Consider the following 19,003-nt stretch of genomic DNA (forward strand, 5'->3'; position numbering starts at 1 on the left):
CGAGAATTTAGTATTGCGTCAGACGCTGTGGCTAACCTCCGCGGCTCTACAGATGGAGAAAGCCATAGATATACATAATAAAGGCTAGATGTCTTACGGCGGAGTCTCTAATGTCATCACCGGGGGCCATCTTGTCACAGGCAAGCTTTCTGGCGGGCTCTGTGGTACCTGATGTAAGGTGAGTGATCTGCACGAACACAAATACCCTTATCTCGCTGAAATCTTGACGGATTTACAAATGGTTTGGTTTCTTACAAACGTTATTAACGTGGCTATAATTCTATATGCTTGAACATGTTGAAACTGCAGCTTTTCTTTTCGAAAAACGACTTAATCGTGCAGCATAGTTGTGTATCACGGCTACTTGCGCAAGTTATCAAGGCTGAGACCACAATCGAGCTGTTCAATTATATAGGTTTTACTGGCACCAATAACGATTTTATGACAACTAATCTTTTGTCTAAATTACAATCTTTGTGGATGTGGTTGTAGTTATTAGCTGGCTAATAACAAGAAGCTTTGAGTGAGACCTAGCAGTTACAGTTTAGCTGTTACCCAGCAATTTTACATCAGTGGGAGAGGCAGAATTGCTCTTTCTTTTCAATATAACTTAAGTTGCACATGATTTCCAATCGGTTTGGTTTGTTAAAAACATCTTACATTATGATACAGGAAATTGCTGGCTTTATAGGAGAAGATGCCAGACTTTTGTGCAGCCTACGGATGCTCCAATCGCCGTAGTCTCAAAACGAGAGCCCGTGGGATCACCTTTCACCTGTAAGATATTACAATATTATGATTATATTTGGGATAATCGTTAGTTACTTAGTGGATGTATGTACAATACAGGTCTTGTTACACAGGAACAGCGGGGGCTATGACATAATAGTATTACAAGATTGTTGTTGACCCAAAGATTTTTACAAGTTTGTTTACACAATCGCAGAATGTTTCTTTTGGACACCTTTTTTTTTTTTTTTTTTTTTTTGGAACAGTGATCTCTGAAGTAGGCACAGTGCAATGTCGAGGGGAAAAGCCTAGCAAATGGCCCAACCCTGAAGAAGTTAAAATAAACATGTAATAATTCAAATTATTATTATAATAGTAATATTCATATTATAAAAGTGTGTGTGTATATATATATATATATATATATATATATATATATATATATCTCATGTTGCCATTCTGTACACTGAGTTTTAGTAGCCTATATATTGATTTAACATAAATACCTTGTGCGTGTGTATATTCATTGCACCTATCTGTTCTGTTCAATGTTATTTTCATATGGAAGTCCATGGTTATAATTATTCATAAGTACATCTCTGACGTTTATAACAAACCAAACAGTTTGAAAATCGGTACAAAACTGAGCAAGTTATGGTTATTTAAAAAGTACATGCACCATTAAAACACAATGTTACGAGTGAGCGAGCTGACTGTTACAAGATGGCCAGCAGCGCGGACGAGACATCTAGCCTTTATTATGTATATCTATGGAGAAAGCGGTCAACTTGCCTTGACAACCGTGATTGGTAGGCTTGTTACGTCAGCGAAGAGTAGTTCCGCCCTTTGGTTCCGCTACTGGTCTGCGTATTAGTATGCTTTTTTCATAACTTACCTTTTCTGTTTTGTCTGTTTTTTAAGTTGTTGTATATAATCTACAAACTAACAATGGGAAAAACGAAGCCTTTGGAAACTTTTAGTCCAATGATTCACCGTTTTGAAGCGCTCGAAACGCCACACGCTGGTGACGCCTGGTGGTCAGAATGGTGTAAATGCAACGAAAACTTGGCCCACACGTGCATAAAACACCTTTTACAAACCAAATGCAAATGTTTTATTAAGTGTAATTTATTAAATGCAGTTCACAAATCACCTGTATAATATTTCATTAAATTGTAGGGCTTGTTTTATGGAGAGCTTGGTTAATCAGGCCAATCAGCTCCAAGGCATCTCATTTCCTTCTTTTCCTCGGCTACATGTGTAGCACATTAAACATGTAAACATTAAATCGTTCTTTTCCCATTTTCTACCTCAAAATTTTGGGTAGGCTCAGGCTGTGCCTCCCTTGCCTCCCCTGATACCCCTTGCCTCTGGGCCATATCCAGGTGAGATCAGGGACCTGCACCTTGACACGACCACAACGCAGCCCTGAAGTGTCAGCAAAGATTGAGTCAACTCAGCTCCTCAATAAACCGTACATATTGGCGTGATGAATATGATCCTCAACTGGATGGAACTGGAATAAATACTTTGAGTGCTGCGATCCTATCGGACTTATGATAGCTACCTGAATCGTAACAAAGCACTGTTCTCCAGAGGAGAACTGGCCCCCCGACTGAGCCTGGTTTCTCCCAAGGTTTTTTTTCTCCATTTTAACACCTATTTGCCACCTGATGTCACCTGTTGGAGTTTGGGTTCCTTGCCGCTGTCGCCTTTGGCTTGCTTAGTTGGGGACACTTGACATTTGACTTGACATTTGATATTCAACTGTGCTTTGATCTGCCTGCATTCTTTAAGAGCTGCTGTGCAGCCAAAATTATACACCAGTTATCACTGTAAAGCTGCTTTGACACAATCTGCATTGTAAAAAGCGCTATATAAATAAAGGTTACTTGACTTGACTTGACTCCTTCAAACAAAACTATTTTAAAAGACCACCAAAGCAAAACAGCCTATACAATTATAACAAACAAAGAAACTTGATGGCTGTTGGCTCATTTACTCCCAGTAAATAAACAAGATGAAGTATTTAGGAATAAGTGTTACAAAAATGATATAGCGGAGAGACAATAATTAAATTTTTCCCCTAAACTTAAAAAAGCTTAAAACATCTTTAATAATTGGCTTCAATCAGACTTGACTATAGAGTCCTTCTAACCAAAGCAGAAGGGGTATCTAGATTTGTTTATTATCTTTTTTTGTTCAAGTTCCAATTTGTAAAAAAATAAACAATTTATTTACTAAATTTGTTTGGATGAATAAACATCATCATTTAGGAAAGGAAGTTCTTCAGGGTCCAAGAAATGAATGTGGTTTTGAGCTTTTGGATTTTTTCGATCTAAAGTAAAATGGTTCAGAAAAGTCAGACTCAATATGGTTCTGTACCATATAGTATTTTTAAAAAGGTTGTAGGTTTGTGTTTATGCTATTGCGTGATTACTATTAGAAAACTGCCTGTGGCATTATCCAGCTTCTATCAAAGGGCTTTTAAGGCCTGGAAGTTATGTTATGTATATAGAATAACTTTTCCTCACATAAAGCAATCTTGTGGAATAATGCTTATAAGTTAACTGGAAATCTCTTTACAGAGTTGGATGGATAGAGGAATTTACTTTTTATCTGACCTTTTAGATCAGTCAGCTCAGTTGCTTTCTTATGAAAATTTTATGAATAAATCGTCATTTCCTATTTATATTTTATTATTCTGTGATAAAAGCCATTCCCACAGGTCTACTGATGTTAATGAGAAGCCATATGTTGTCCCTTAACATTTGTAGAACTGAACCTGTACTACATTTAAATGGGGTGGACATTAACAGTAAAAAATCCACAAGTAAATTTATTAAAAAATCTATTTTATAAGAAATTTATTAGAAATCTATTTTATAAGATCCTTTAGGCCTAGAGGGAAATTTTTCTGCAATATTTGTTTCTCAGAGATTATTTGGGGAGAATGCTTGGTTGGGAAATACATTTTAAAGTTCTTCATAATATTTATGTTAGTAATTGTACTTGCCCCTGGTCTAGACGGTTGTTGTCCAGCAGATGGCGGTGTGACGATATTCAGCTGTTAGCTCATTGTCATTCATCAGCAGCAGCAGAAGAAACAACCGGGAAACTGCTTTGATAGGAATTAAACATCACTGACAGGTGAAAACATTTTAAACACCTTATCATGTATTATTATCATTATTTATATAATTTACTCAAACATATGTAATGTTAGTGGTTGATCTAAATGAATCTGTTGGTCTTAAATGAATCTTAAATTGTATTGCGTTTGTAACATCCAAAATGAGAAGCTACATGGATTTATGTATTTTATTTATTTCCATTTTGTGTATGTTTGTGTGTAATATGTAATGTAATACTCAGGGATCGATCGTTATGTCTCAGAGGAAGAAAGCGGTTTCAGCTTCTCAGAATAAAACTCAGAGAGTAAGTAATCACACTCACAAACGTATTTAAACAAAATATACTTATGTTTAGTTATGAATATGATAGTATATGATTAAATTGTTGCACGGTGTGAAAGATCACATTTGAACCGATGTATAATGTATAATGGCAGTATATAAAACCAACCATCAAGATCGTGTTCTCAAAGTGTTGATCTAGCATTCAATTGATATATATATATATATAGCAAAGCGCAGGTAAACAGAAGGAAACAGAAAAGTAAATTCTGAATTTTGAGAGCTGCTTGAGTAATAAGTTCAACACTGTTAATATCAACACATTGTCAATGATATTGTGAGTTTGATTGTATGTGTGTGTGGACTGCAGCGCTCTCAGTTATTGCTAAATGAGGGTGATGAGGATGCAACCTTCAGCCAGATAACATCATCACAGGTCCAGAGAGCTCGAGAGAACTTCACATCTGATCAGATAGACCGCAAGGTACCTTTGAAGTCATTGATGATATTCATTTCTTTTTTAATCATATTCTGCATGTGAAACAGTCTGGTAATTAAAGATCTGTGCTGGAGAGTTACTGAAAAGTTGTGAGTTAACCCTCTGTAAAAGTAGATTCTGTACTGACGGAGTTCAGTCCTGTAGATGAAGATGTTGAGGTTTATTTCAGTGTAGCAGTGGCAGAGTACATGAGGTTCAACTGAGTTTGAATAGACACTGAACATCCTAAGGTCATAGGATACCATTTTGTTAGCTTAGTGTGAATATGTATGCTTACTTTTCTATAAGCTAGTGTGCTCCAAACTGCTACTTTCTTACAAGAGTACAATAATAATAATGATTTAAAAATAAATTTGCAAATAATATTATAATGTTATGTAGTTTATCATAATATTGACACAGCCAGTTTTATTCATTGAGAGATTTATTCGTGAGTAAATAATTACCTAATAATTTTATTGGAGTCGTACACGCATGATGTACAGTTAGTCTATGCCATGCGTGCAATAATTTGAATCATGACAGCTATTATGGGGGTGGCTTGATGTAGTGCAGGAGATGCAGATAACTTGATCTTGACCCTTAAGAAACTTTAATTAATGCTGTCACATAAACAAATCTGCTTCAAACGTAAAATTAAATGAATTGCTAATTACAACATTGAAATAAAAATAAAGCCTGTACAAATACTAGAAATCATGAATATAAATAATTGGGAGCCGTGTAAAAAAAAAAAAAAACAGTGCACATTTCATTTATCTATTATAACTTTTGTCGTTTTGGTAGCTTGGTTGTTTTCTTATAAAGGTACAGAAATTCATCAAGCTTTTCGTCAGGTGTCTTTTTTAATTATATGATGCCACTACGTTGCTGTCTTTCAATGCAGTCAACGCTGCATTGCTGCATTGCTGATCATGGTTTTGAGTATCAATACATCTGCCCTTTTCAATAAACACGCACAGTAAGAGCGCACAGTAATCTCAGACAACTTAATCCAGATATTTTAATCCAATCCGCAAATTTGTTTGAAGAACCAAATTAGCCAGGGTTCAGTTATAATGATTAGAAGATCAGGCATCTGTCAAATCATCTCAGATGTATTACGCGAGGTATGAAGAATGGACCCCATTTCATTGTCGATTCAGTTCAGTAACTGTGTAAAGTTCATTGAATATGAAATTAGTTCAATTCATTTATAAAGCAGCTCTGCAGAAAACAATGTCATTGTCCAGCTTAGTTCAGCTCTCATGCAATAATGTCAGTGCAGTCAGATCAATAATATTGCTGAATATTAAGTGTTTCCAACTAAGCAAGCCAAAATGTTACAAAAATGTTAATCAGTAATAGTTATATTTGAATATATTTCTTTGCTTTATGCCAAGGTGGCAGAGGTGGTCCAGTTCATCTTGATTAAAGACCAAAAAAAATTACCCATTCGAAGAGCAGGTTTGTCTTCTATAGTCAGTATATTACACTTTATCAGATCCCTATTGAAGTACTGCTTTTTAGAGAAATAATTATCATAACAGAAATATTGTATTTATATTTGATACATACTTTCCTGTCTTTTGACTGATTTCTGCAGATATTGGCAAACATGTGATCAAGGATTACAAACACATCTATACAGATATAATCAACAGAGTTTGCCGTACATTTGAGCAGGTACAACATGTGGAGAATATCATGACTAAATGGCCTTTTATAGGTGTGAATTTGGGCAGAGATGAACTCATGTATTTGATGCAGGTGTTTGGATTAAAGCTGGTGGAGACTGATCCCAAAAATCACATTTATATCCTGATCAATAAGCTGGAGCCCATTCATGGAGAGCCTGTGAGCATGTAAGTAAAACACACACACTTTGGGTAAACACTACTATAACACGCTTCCACATACATGTATGCATTAGTGTTGTCAAAAAAAAACAAAAAAACAATATGCAGTGCTTTCGAAGGCTTCCATACTCTGAAGATAGAAATTCACTAAAATAGCACAGATTAAACTTCTTTGAATCCCGTTTTCAAAATTTGCATTTTCAGGCCTCCAAAACGCTTTTGTCATGCAAATGAATGGCCAAAACGCATAAAAAGTTTTCAGTTTTTAGTTGAACTTCGAGCTGCTGCAGCAGCTCCTTATTAGTGCTATGTGTTTGTTTTTCAAAATTAGTTAAGACTTGATGTGCTTTTGCAGTAATTAAATTTTACTTACAAATTACTTTATTTTGTCTAGTCTGGGTTTTAAGTAGGGTTGCAAAGGGGCGGAAAGTTTCTGATAAATTTCTGGAAACTTTCCATGGGAACTTAACCTGGGGAATTTTGGAAATATTCCAATTTGAAAGCTTAACAGGAATTTATGGGAATTGGAAATTTTATGGGAATTGGAAATTTATATAAAATGTATCATATACAAACATAAAAATAAACATTAATAAAAATTTATTTCTGTGATGCAAAGCTGAATTTTCAGCAGTCATAACTCCAGTCTTCAGTGTCACATGATTGTTCAGAAATCATTCTAATATGCTAATTTGATACTCGATTATCAACAGTTGTGCTGCTTAATGTTTTTGGAACCTGTGATACTTTTTTCAGAATTCATTGATGAACAAAAAGTTAAAGAACAGCGTTTATTCAAAATAGAAATCTTTAATATCACTTTTTATCAACCTTGCTGAATAAAAGTATTAATTTCTTTAAAAAAAAAAAAAGAAAGAAAAAAATGACTGACCCCAAAATTTTGAATGGTAGTGAATATTGTTATAAAAGATTTCTATTTTATATAAATGCTGTTCTTTAACTTTTAATCTTCAAAGAATCCTAAAAAAAGTATCACCGGTTTTAAAAAATATTAAGCAGCACAACTGTTTCCAACATTGATAATTGAGTATCAAATTAGCATGTTAGAATGATTTCTGAATGATCATGTGACACTGAAGACTGGAGTTATGACTGCTGAAAACTCAGCTTTGCATCACAGAAATAAATTATATTTTAATAGATAGATACTTTATTAATCCTTCGCGGGAAATTGTATGTAATGTATATTAAAATAGAAAACCATTATTTTAAATTGTAGTAATATTTCACATTACCATTTTTTTTTTTTTTTTCTTTCCCCCCTGTGTTTTTGATCAAATGTGTGTTATAGAGAAATGCACAATGCATGTGGGGGGTGTGGCCTCAATAGCCCTGCAGTAAATAGTGTGCTGTGTGAATGTGATTGAGGAATGTGCAGGGTAAAAAATTAAACTGAAATTGCATTAAATCTGGTCGTTTTTCCCCCAACTACATTTTAGTTCCCTGTTATAGGCTAACCTGCAGTTTTGAAAATTCCATGTTTATTCCCATTAATTTCCGTTAATTCCCATATATTCTCGTTAATTCCCATGGAAAGTTTCCAGCCTTGTAAATTCTTGGAATTTTGCAACCCTAGTTTTAAGTCAAGTCACCTTTATTTGTATAGCACTTCATACAATACAGTTTGTTTCAAAGCAGCTTTACAGTGATAAACAGGAAAATAATAATCAAAAATGACAAAAGTAAACCGTCATTATTCAGTTGAAATCAGTTCGGTGTTGATTCATTTCAATAACTGAAAAGTTCATCAAGTATGAAATTAGTTCAATAGCAGAGTTCAGCAGCTCTGCAGAAAACAGTGATGCCATCGTTCAGTTCAGCTCTCAATCAGTTTTGTCAGTGCAGTCAAATAAATACTAAAGTGAAAGTGACAACAGTGAAATTGCTGAATATTAAGTTTAATTCATGCTGAATATTAAGTTTAATTAAGGATGTTCATCTATTGCTCAGGCCACATATTGCGTGAGCGAGGCATATTCATTTTCCCAAATGGGATGATTCTGAACAGACTGTATCTATTGAACTTCCTGTTGCCATGAAAATGTCAACAGGTATTGGCGAAAATAGACAGACAAACTGACTGACTCTGAGCTGACTTTTTGTGAGATTCACTCAAACACACCTTCACTAGTCTAGCTGTTTTGTGCTACACTGTTTCTTCTATTCACACAGGCGTCCTGAAAACCCAAAGAAGGGTCTGCTATTTGTCATTCTCAGTGTCATCTTCATGAAGGGTGGTGTCATCAAAGAGAGTGAGTGCTTTGCCATTCACACAATCACATTACTGCTCAGTTTCTGTGGATGGTTTGTTAATGTGTTTTCCATGAATGCTGTAGATCTGGTGTGGAATACACTCAAGAAGCTGCGGGTGGATCCAGGGTTTGTGGACAAGATTCTTTTGGAAAAAGTAATTTTACTGTTACTTTTTTTTTTTTTTTTTAATAATTCACTTGTGATACTTGTGTCTCCTCACAGGGAGAAGCATGACGAGTTTGGTGATGTAAAGAAGGTGGTCACAGATGAGTTTGTACGGCAGAAGTAAGAGAGTGTGTCTTTCTGCAACAAAATGATTGGTTTTCTTTAAATGGTGCGGAGTAACTCCTCCTATTTTGACCCAAGCCCTCACTTTGAATACTCGTAACTCAGGCTACAAGTACAGCAACTGATGTGCTCAGAGGTTGTGGGTTTGAGTCCCAGTGAGAATTGGTGTGTTCAGAGCTGCTGTTCCTTAGACCATGAACAGGTGGTTTATATCACACCATAGACAATGAAGGGGTCTAGCGGAATGAAGGCAAAGAAAGATTCACGATCTTCATCAGATGACTCCTGACATGTTTCTTTGACTTTTGAACCATTCAAGCTAGCAAGACAACAATTATAACCACTGAGCAACTGTGCAACTGTTTGGAAAGATTTCTGTTCAAGAGGGACTGTTAATGAAATGAGTGTTCTGAGAGTGACTTTAGATAGAGCCTAGAGGGTAATGGTTAAAGATCTTTGGCCTGAAGGTTCTTTTGACAGCTTTTAACATTGAGACATTGAACTTTTTTATTTTCATTTCATATGTCTGTTTCAGATATTTGGAGTATGTGAAGATTCCTCACACAGAGCCGGTGGAATATGAATTCCGCTGGGGTCTGCGGGCGGAGAAGGAGGTGTCCAAACTCAAGATACTGGAGTTTGTTGGAGAGGTTTGTTCTTTTTTTCTTATGTTACATTCACCCAGGGATGTGCAGAGAGTTTCTCATAGGCAGGGGATCAATTTTAAAAAAGAGGCATCTATCGCTATAATTTGACCACAGTATTATTGTTGATAATTTTTGAGAGGGGCACGTTCAATTCATTTTGAAAATGGGCAGGGGCTTGTGCCATTAATGTAATTTAATGTAATGTTTAATGTTTATTAATGTAATTAGAGGTGCACTGATAAATCATTTTTTTTTTTTTTTTTTAAATAAACAAACTACTTTGTAGGTTCACATACAGTATTTTTGGCCACACCCACCCTTGTTTAACATTATTACCATATTGTTCTGAATATAAGATGACCCCCCACCCCCCTATTTTTTCAAGATGTACATTTTGAAAAAAAGGCTTTTTGAAGACCAAATCTTGTATTTTATAAAGAAAATCTTCATAAAGAAAATGCTTTTATTTGAAAAGTTTCATATTGCATATTTTTCATATTTTAATTTTTGTATTGAAGGTATGGTAAATACTGGTAAAATGTACCAACGCTCACATTTAAAAATAAAAAATAAACACTTTATGGCATACCATAAAAATAACCTGTAGCTCATCTGAATTATATAACAATTCGGCTACCCATCTCATAGTGAAAACCATGTAGCATACCAACATTTCATTAACAGTAAAAGTGAAATCTTATTATTGTAATTTTGAAATCCGGGTACTGTCTTACATTTTAAAATTACGTACGGGGGAAATTTGGTCCCGTCAGCGAGGCATGCAAACATGACAGTCACTTGGGGTCTTAGACGGTAAGCCTTTCTTTTAACATTTTTAAGACTGTCTTTTTGCGCTCGTGATCTAACTTTACACTCTGACGCACTATATATGTATTTCTTGGCACACTCGTTTTTACACGTATTTGACACCACCTATTGTAGTGGGTGTATTATTGACATGTAAAAGTCTAGACCCTGAATATAAGACAAACATGTTTTTTCAGATGTATCTCTAAGAAAAAAAAAACATCTTATATTCGGAAAACAAAACAGTAATAATCCAGCTACTCTAAACCATGGGTTTTCAAAGTGTGGGGCGCGCCTCCCCGGGGGGCCGCAAGGAAACGTCAGGAGAGGCGTGGAGGAGTAGGGCTATATATCCTGACGACAAATGTCATTTAATAGAGATTTTATAATTGTGGTATGTAAATCAGTGTATCAGCACAGGACTTAAAATTACTGACACGTTAGAGTGATTGTTGGCGCGTGTTTCTCCTATTTTTAGATCCTTGGTTTTGACGCGTTTTTTTTTTTTTTTCTTTAACAGATTAAAAATAAAATGCAATGTCCATACCTTTGAAAATAAAGTTGGGTATTCCAATCCATTTATTGTCCATTTTTGGTCAAAAACAAACAACAACAAAAAATAAAGAAAGAAGAGAATTGTCTGTTTAATGCACTTTAGAAAATTCAAGTCCATTATGGTCACATGGGTAAATGACAAAATAAAAAGCGGAACATGCTTGTTATTAAAAGTGCAATAAACCTTGCAGGAGAACTGACACACTCGAAGTGCGCACAGAAAGCCGCCTCTCAGACAGCGTGCAATCACGAATTGAGTTCCGTGGCTTATTGCGCTTAAACTGTGAAATACACACATTTGTGTCATAATACCCGTCTACAGCACCTCTCACATACATATAATATACATATACATTCTTCTTTGAAACAGTCTGTATTATATAAAGATATAGAAAATATATATATATATAACACTCATGCATTTACTACTCAATACACACATTTCTACTTCTATTCACTACATGCACACACATAATAACATTCACATATTCACTGCTTTTAAGTCTCACACACATAGCATCCACTTTGCTTTTGGTGTTTTTTTTGTTTTTGTTTTTCCTTCCACATCATGCAAATTGTGTAATAAAATATAATATATAAATCATGTAACCTGCCGTGTAATGTTATATACCCTTACATCAGTGGTGCAATACTCCAGTTTCTAGAGGGCCAGAGCCCTGCACAATTTAGCTTCAACCCTAATCAAGTCCTTCAGGATCTAAGTTTGGCACCCCTGTCTTTACATATTTGACATTTTAGCACCCATTTAACAATAACCATTATAACCTCCCTTTCTTGCCATCTGCAAAAAAACACAGTGATCTATATAGTGATTTATATAGATTTTGTCCATGGATAACTTTTACCTCTAATCCTAAATATGACTACAGCTTTTCAAAGTACAAATTGTTACTGTATTTATCATTACTAACCCTAAAGCAATACATTATTTCAGTTTTTCTCAGAGTTTGTCATTTAAATACTTGTGTATAATTAACCCTAATATTACCACTCTGCCTTGTATTAAATTAAACTTAATAAACCATGACCTCTCTTTTTCAAATGTCTTGTCCCAACCATGTTACATTTGGTCTTTTTCACCCTTGATATTTGATTTGCATCTATTATCATGGGCTATTAGCTAATAAACAGACTAAAGGCACATTGCTCATGTGACATGTTCTTGACAGGATTTACCCTTAAAATGACTGTTGAACAGCCATGTTGTTTTATTCATGAGTGTAATGCCTTTCAGTTGAGCACATATATTACACTAATGTATCTGAATAAGTTCTAGTGAGTAACACTATGGTGGTATGGGTCTGTTCTCTTGAAGCTTTTTGAGCAGGATCCTCAGAGCTGGACACAGCAGTTCAGAGAGGCCAGTACCAGCAGCCAGAGGACAACGTAACCTGCGTTTCCATCAAGTTTAGAGCTTTTCATTTATTACTGAACCATTTTTTTTTTTTTTAATAGTTTTGTCTAAACACAAAAGTTATAAGCACTCAACTATATTAATTGTAATATTTCTTTGTATTTTGTAAACAAAATAAAGTTATTTTACAGTTCTCTCACTGCGTTCACAGTGTTCTTACAGCAGTCCTGGTATGGTTTAGAGGTAATGTGGCCATAAGTGAAGGGTTAAGGCTCCGGTTGCCATAGAAACAGTCAGTGTCCTGAGACACCCTTAGCATAAAAGATTCAACAACTGAGACATATAACAAACAGTATATGGGGTGGTTTTATGTTTTTGATGTTATTTATTTTATGGTTTGGATGTTACCTTAGATCTTGCTCTTAGATCTTGACCATATGTCAAATATCATCACAGTGAGACTTGATTTGTGTCAAATATCACAGTGAGACTTGGTAACCACAGGTAAAACCATACATGGCTACTTACAACTACCAATGTCAAATGATATTATATTGTGATATGTTATATAGGTCTATAAAAAAACACCTAAACACAGGTAAAATACACCTTAACAAAAACATAAATTATATATTCCCCTACCCACCTAATAAATATACTGCAATATAAATGGCTATAACGTAGTTTTCAATACAAATATTTCACATTTCCACAAACCATGGTAATTTTCGTTCCGTTATCCACTGGGCCATGCTGCGTAAACTAGGAAAACGCTTGAAAACAGCGCTATTTGTTCTGTGTTTGTCGTTACTGATCGATAAATCACTTCAGATGATTCAGTGACCGAGCCGTCCGAATGAAACCAAATCGTTTCAGATAGTTATGCAAGCGCGTTGGCCAATTCACGGAAAAGAATCGCGACAAAAGAATGATTAATTCACTCATGACTGATATCGCTGGTTCCCAGATAGCACACATACATGTGGCCGACGTCGGCCCCAGAGCGGAACGTCGGCCTCATATCTGTAACATCTAATAAGGATCGGCCAGGCATAGGCGCGTGTCTTCAGTTAGTGCTCTATTTCCAGCTCGTCGGCTTTGGGTCGGTTCACGACTGCAGGCCGATGCCGCGCTTATCTGTTTGCGCGTGACCATTCATCTCTGCAACCGACGAGAGAAATGGAGACTCTGGCGACATCTGTGGTTTTCAGGTAAGTTTTCACTTTAAGTGAATTAGAAAAATCTTTTGTTAATTCTGTGACACTTAAAAGTTACTAAGGCACTCGGTTTACTACAGGCAGTTTGTAATCACAATTTCTCGGAGGCGAAGGGCCAGATGAGCAGCGGAATGCTAGGTCAGCCCAACTTGTTTAGCTCAGAAAAGTTTTTGTAAGTAGCCAAATTATCTGAACATATCTCGTCCTCCGCAAAATAAACAGATCAGGTCATAAACCGGTAATGGTAGATGTTTATTTATGTAAATGCTGCGTGACTTTGACGTGTTTAATTGGCGCGCGCGTTTTGCACATTCAAACACTGGAGGAGTTACCATGGTAACGGGCGGCACAGCAGTAACGGACAAGCTGCAAAATCTCCATCTCTCGCTGTTGTTTTCTCTGCTTACGGGTGAGTTTAGTCCCCAAAATCACATAAATAATATAAAACTGTTCTGGATACGTTTCTTACATGTAATTGACACGCTTCTGTTGAATGTTTACTTTACTGAAATAGTTTATTTTCTTCGAAAAAGTCCGTTAGCATAACCGTTTTCAGAACTGTTTGGCTAATATACTGAGCTCTTATGAAAGTTTGCGTTTTTAATCACATCTTTATGTTCAGAAGAGAGGCGTTGATAGTTTTGTTAGGGTTTTGTTGGTAATTTGTCAATGGGTAATTGGAAGTGAGCTAATTTATTTAAACTGCTGTACTGACATCACTTACAGGAAGCGCGAAAATCAAATCAAACGAAATGAAATGATCTTTCATGGTAAACAAATTACCTCGATTACATTTAATGTTTAATAATTAAATACCAATCACATTGAAGAAAAAATGTTCTGTGATTTCAGGAGTGAACAAATCTACAACACCGGAGGGGGAAGAGCTGCTGACAGAGGAGAAACTTTAGGAAACTCAGGTGAACTGAGAAAGCTCATTAAATAACTTAATACGCATTTTTTCCACAAAGGGTAATGGTATGGGGAACAATTCTCACTTTAAACTAGTTGCTTATTAGCTTGCATATTGGCTGTTTATTATTACTTGTAAAGCGGATATTAATGCCTTATTCTGCATGAACTTATTCTACAACATCCCTAAATCCTACCTGATATCCACCCTTAATTGCTAACAGTAACTACCTTACTGTCTATTAAAGGGTTAGTTCACCCAAAAATGAAAATTCTGTCATTTATTACTTACCCTCATGCCGTTCCACACCCGTAAGGCCTTCGTTAATCTTCGGAACACAAATTAAGATATTTTAGTTGAAATCCTCTCTCAAGATCTATAAAGGTACTAAAAACATATTTAAACCAGTTCATGTGAGTACAGTGGTTCAATATTAATATTATAAAGCGACAAGAATATTTTTGGTGCGCCAAAAAAAAAACAAAAAAACGACTTATTTAGTGATGGCCGATTTCAAAACACTGCTTCAGGAAGCATCGGAGCACAATGAGCACAGTGTATCGAATCTGCTGTTCGGAGCGTGATTTCAGCCGTTGGCAGTTTGACACGCGATCTGAATCATGATTCGATACGCTGATTCATAACGCTCCGATGCTTCCTGAAGCAGTGTTTTGAAATCGGCTATCACGTTATTTTATTGTTTTTTTTTTGGCGCACTAAAAATATTCTCGTCGCTTTATAATATTAATATTGAACCACTGTACTCACATGAACTGATTTAAATATGTTTTTAGTACATTAATGGATCTTGAGAGAGGAAATGTCATTGCTGGCTATCGGATTTCAACAAAAATATCTTAATTTGTGTTCCGAAGATGAACGAAGGTGTGGAACGGCATGAGGGTGAGTAGTAAATGACAGAATTTTCATTTTTGGGTGAACTAACCCTTTAACCCCTGGTTGTTTCAGTGAGAGTGTCTGTGAAAAGCCTTTAGGGTAAAATAATCAGCGAAATGAGATTAGGTGACAAATGTTATATTGTTTGTATTTATGATAAACTATTATGATAACAGGATGTTATTGTCATTAATATATTTTCTCTAGGTCTTTTTTGAGTTATTTATTTGTATGTATTTTTTACTGATACATTCTTAAATACGTTTTACTAAATATTTGGTAACACTTTACAAGAAGTTTCATTAGTTAAACAGTTAATTATTAACTAACATGAACTATGAGCAATACATTTGTTGCTGTATTTACTAATCTTCGTTAATGTTAGTTAATGAAAATACAGTTGTTCATTGTTTGTTCATGTTAGTTCACAGTGCATTAACTAATGTTAACAAAATTTTAATAATGTATTAGTATCTAAGGTTAACTAATGGACCTTATTGTAAAGTGTTACCAAATACTTAAATACTTTAAATGCTGACTGGTTCAGGGGGTCAAGAACTTTAGGCATTTAAGTTATTTTTCACATAAATCTGGTCAGCTTACACACTGCTCATACTCAGCCTCTAAAATGTATGAATTGAATCACCAATACAATATCAGGGGGTAAAGATGTCATTAGAGTTCTTACAATTATGGCTGTGCTCTTGTTACCAGATGAGATCTGATCCCCAGCGTTTGGCGCTGAGATTCTTCAGGACAAAGGCCTTGATGCCATGAAGATGGTGAGTTTCCCCAATAGCTGCCACTACCCAGATCAAGAGACTGTATTAGTCTATCTGTGTTAGACTATTTTGAGAGGTATATTTGTTATGTGTCTTTTCTTTTTCATTACAGCCCATAACTGACAGGCTTTCCTGTGTAAACCATCATATTTATCCAAATGAGGTTTGTAAATGCATGAATTCTTTATATTTTATATTAATCATTAATTTTGAATAAAAATTACTTATAGAAGAAAATGTGACAAGGCCTCTCACAAAATGCCATATTAAAGGAATATTCAGAGTGCAAGTCAAAACTGTTTCTTTTGGGCAATATTATGCTACAAATATCGTCTATTGAGCTAAAGTTAAATTGAACCTGGAATGTTGAGTTATGTTACCATGCGATACTTTGTAATGGGCATGTACAATGGATTTTGAACTCTACTATTTTTATTGCAGGGTCTCTGGGATCTCCAGCTGAAGGCATGAAGACATCAGATCTTGGCCTGGACAGATGTACCAACAGTACACCACACCGACCTCTGCTTTTGCATGGATGGCTGATTACTACCATGTTCTGTGAGGGTATTACTATAGCAAAACTGAGCACCTGTGACACTGGGATTTCTAGTTGTAAAGAATAATCACACAATGTTTTTTAGAAGTTGCAAACTTTTCTCTCTCTTTTTCTCTTACAAACAACACAACAGTTAAACCTTTTCAAATTCTTTTCTGGTGGTGCACAAGTCCTATTCTTCGAAACAGAAATTAAGATATTCATATGCTCACATTTAAGCTGCGGACACACTACTTTGAGCATGCAAAATTTCTTCAGACACTGTAACTGGCGTGATATGACGTCTGCAGAGTCTTTTTATAAACATAAATTCAACATTTAACAAATAGTATATTCAAAATATAAAAATATACAGTCTACTCGACTTTACTACATTTTTTTTTTTTTTTTTTTTAGCCAAGAGGTCACACCTACATGTAGCGATTTTGTACTCTTTAAACATAGTCGTGTGATGTGAATTCACAGGTCAGAGTTCCAAACCAAACTTTTTGCATGAGCTTGTGTTTCTGGTCTCCCGCATTTGTGTGCATATGAATGGAGGTCAATGGAATGAAAAGCGTAGTGTGACCGCACCTTTATTCTACAGTTGCGGCACACCTGTATCAAAAGTGTGAAGTCATGGACAGATTTTATTTGTGAACTGATATGCGAGATCTCACATATGACACAATAGTATGTCACATCCCACTCCAACACGTGCTCTATTCAGTGATAAACATGTTCTTGTCGTTATTAATCAATCAGTAATCAACACAGCACCACCCCGAAATTGCCTTGCACTGTAGAATTATGGTTTTGGCAAGAAATGAAAAATAGCCAATTATTTATTATAAATGCTACTATTTTACAATTAATATTTAAGACTATGTTAGAGAGGGATAGAAGCCATTTTTATGGATGATAGGATTTTTTCATTACAGGTCATTTATTTGAATGATCAGCAAAAATTTGAGCCTATGAGTTTAATAATTTGAATTCGTAGAATAAGATTAGTACAAATTTAACTGTTGTGTTTGTGAGAGAGAAAAAGAAAACTACAAGTTTGAAAATCCTAATACATTTTCTCAGTGACTACTGAAATATTCTCTACAAATTCCACTGTCACAGGTGCTCAGTTTTGCTACAATAATACTATATATTATACAGCACATGCATAATTTGAGACAATATTCTGATTCTCATTTTACCAATGACAAACCACGTCTATCTTATTAACAACTATTCATTTTGTGTATAATCAATATCTAAACAAGTGATATTTAGTTGTTAATGAGGGATTGACTGGACTCTGCTGACCCAATCAGTATTTCTCGTCCAATGGTCATACTTTAATTTTCCGGTTTCTCTAGTATTGCATCCTTCTCATGGGCATTTCATGACTTTTCAGTGTGGGTTAAACCTCTTTTTTGGCCCATAATATGTATTTTTTTTTTAAAGTAATTAAAAATAGTTTTGTCTATGCTATTGAAATTGTGGGTTACATCTTTGTCACCTTTTTCACCCAAGGAGTTTACATTCCTGATAATACAAGAGCGAGGAACTTACATTTTAATTACAAAGGAAAACCAATTCATCTGCTATATTCTTCTGTCCTCCATTTTCAAGGGTAAGATTTCTTTATAAACCATCTACTCACCCATATGTCTTTATTTTTGTGGAACACAAAAGGAGAGAGTCACTTAGTCTCAGTCACCATTAGAAAAGAAACTGATAGTGAATTGTGACTGAGGCTGTCAGTCTCTTGATGTTCTGCCTTACATCTCCTTTAGTGCTCCAATAAAAATAACGTTTGGTACAAAAGAACATGACCAGTTTTGTTCATGAGTAAATATTGCTTTTAATTTTTTTAACTTGAGACTGTTTAGCCTGTAATTTTCTGTATACCTCTGCGTGTATCTGAATGTAAATGCCTTCTCTATTAGTCATATTGACGGGTTGTATATAGGAGGATGTATGCCTTAATCATGCAGGCTATCTGTAACTGTATTTTGTAAATATTAAAACAATGTTAACTGAATGTGATGTGTGATTATTACATAAACATGCTCATTTATCTATTAGTATTAAGTATTTGAGATTTTCAAAAACGAAAATGTGTTAACTGTAAAACTTCAGCTCAGCTGAAATCAACATCGTTTCAGCATGAGGTAAGCAAACCATCTGCGTCTATTTTCCGTTAGTTTTGAATGGCGTGTCTGACGTTGGTC

At 35.2% G+C, this 19,003-nt stretch overlaps 1 protein-coding gene across 2 annotated transcripts; it reads left to right on the plus strand.

Moving 5' to 3' along the window:
• The first annotated feature begins 29 nt into the window (after window positions 1-29).
• ndnl2 (necdin-like 2) lies at window positions 30-12,627 on the plus strand. 2 transcript variants are annotated; one of them, XM_051880982.1, is made up of 12 exons: window positions 30-178; window positions 3,757-3,879; window positions 4,105-4,167; window positions 4,516-4,629; window positions 6,027-6,090; window positions 6,230-6,309; window positions 6,394-6,488; window positions 8,676-8,755; window positions 8,840-8,882; window positions 8,979-9,041; window positions 9,580-9,694; window positions 12,390-12,627. In XM_051880982.1, exons 3-12 carry the CDS (start codon window positions 4,117-4,119, stop codon window positions 12,462-12,464), a joined length of 780 nt encoding a protein of 259 aa, XP_051736942.1. In that variant the 5' UTR covers window positions 30-178; window positions 3,757-3,879; window positions 4,105-4,116; the 3' UTR covers window positions 12,465-12,627. The 2 variants fall into 2 exon arrangements, with proteins under 2 accessions (XP_051736942.1, XP_051736943.1); XM_051880983.1 differs by lacking the exon at window positions 30-178 and adding an exon at window positions 673-777.
• Window positions 12,628-19,003: the final 6,376 nt, after the last annotated feature.

Source organism: Ctenopharyngodon idella, chromosome 22 (genome assembly GCF_019924925.1).
Source record: "Ctenopharyngodon idella isolate HZGC_01 chromosome 22, HZGC01, whole genome shotgun sequence".
In the NCBI taxonomy this organism is placed as follows: Eukaryota; Metazoa; Chordata; class Actinopteri; order Cypriniformes; family Xenocyprididae; genus Ctenopharyngodon; species Ctenopharyngodon idella.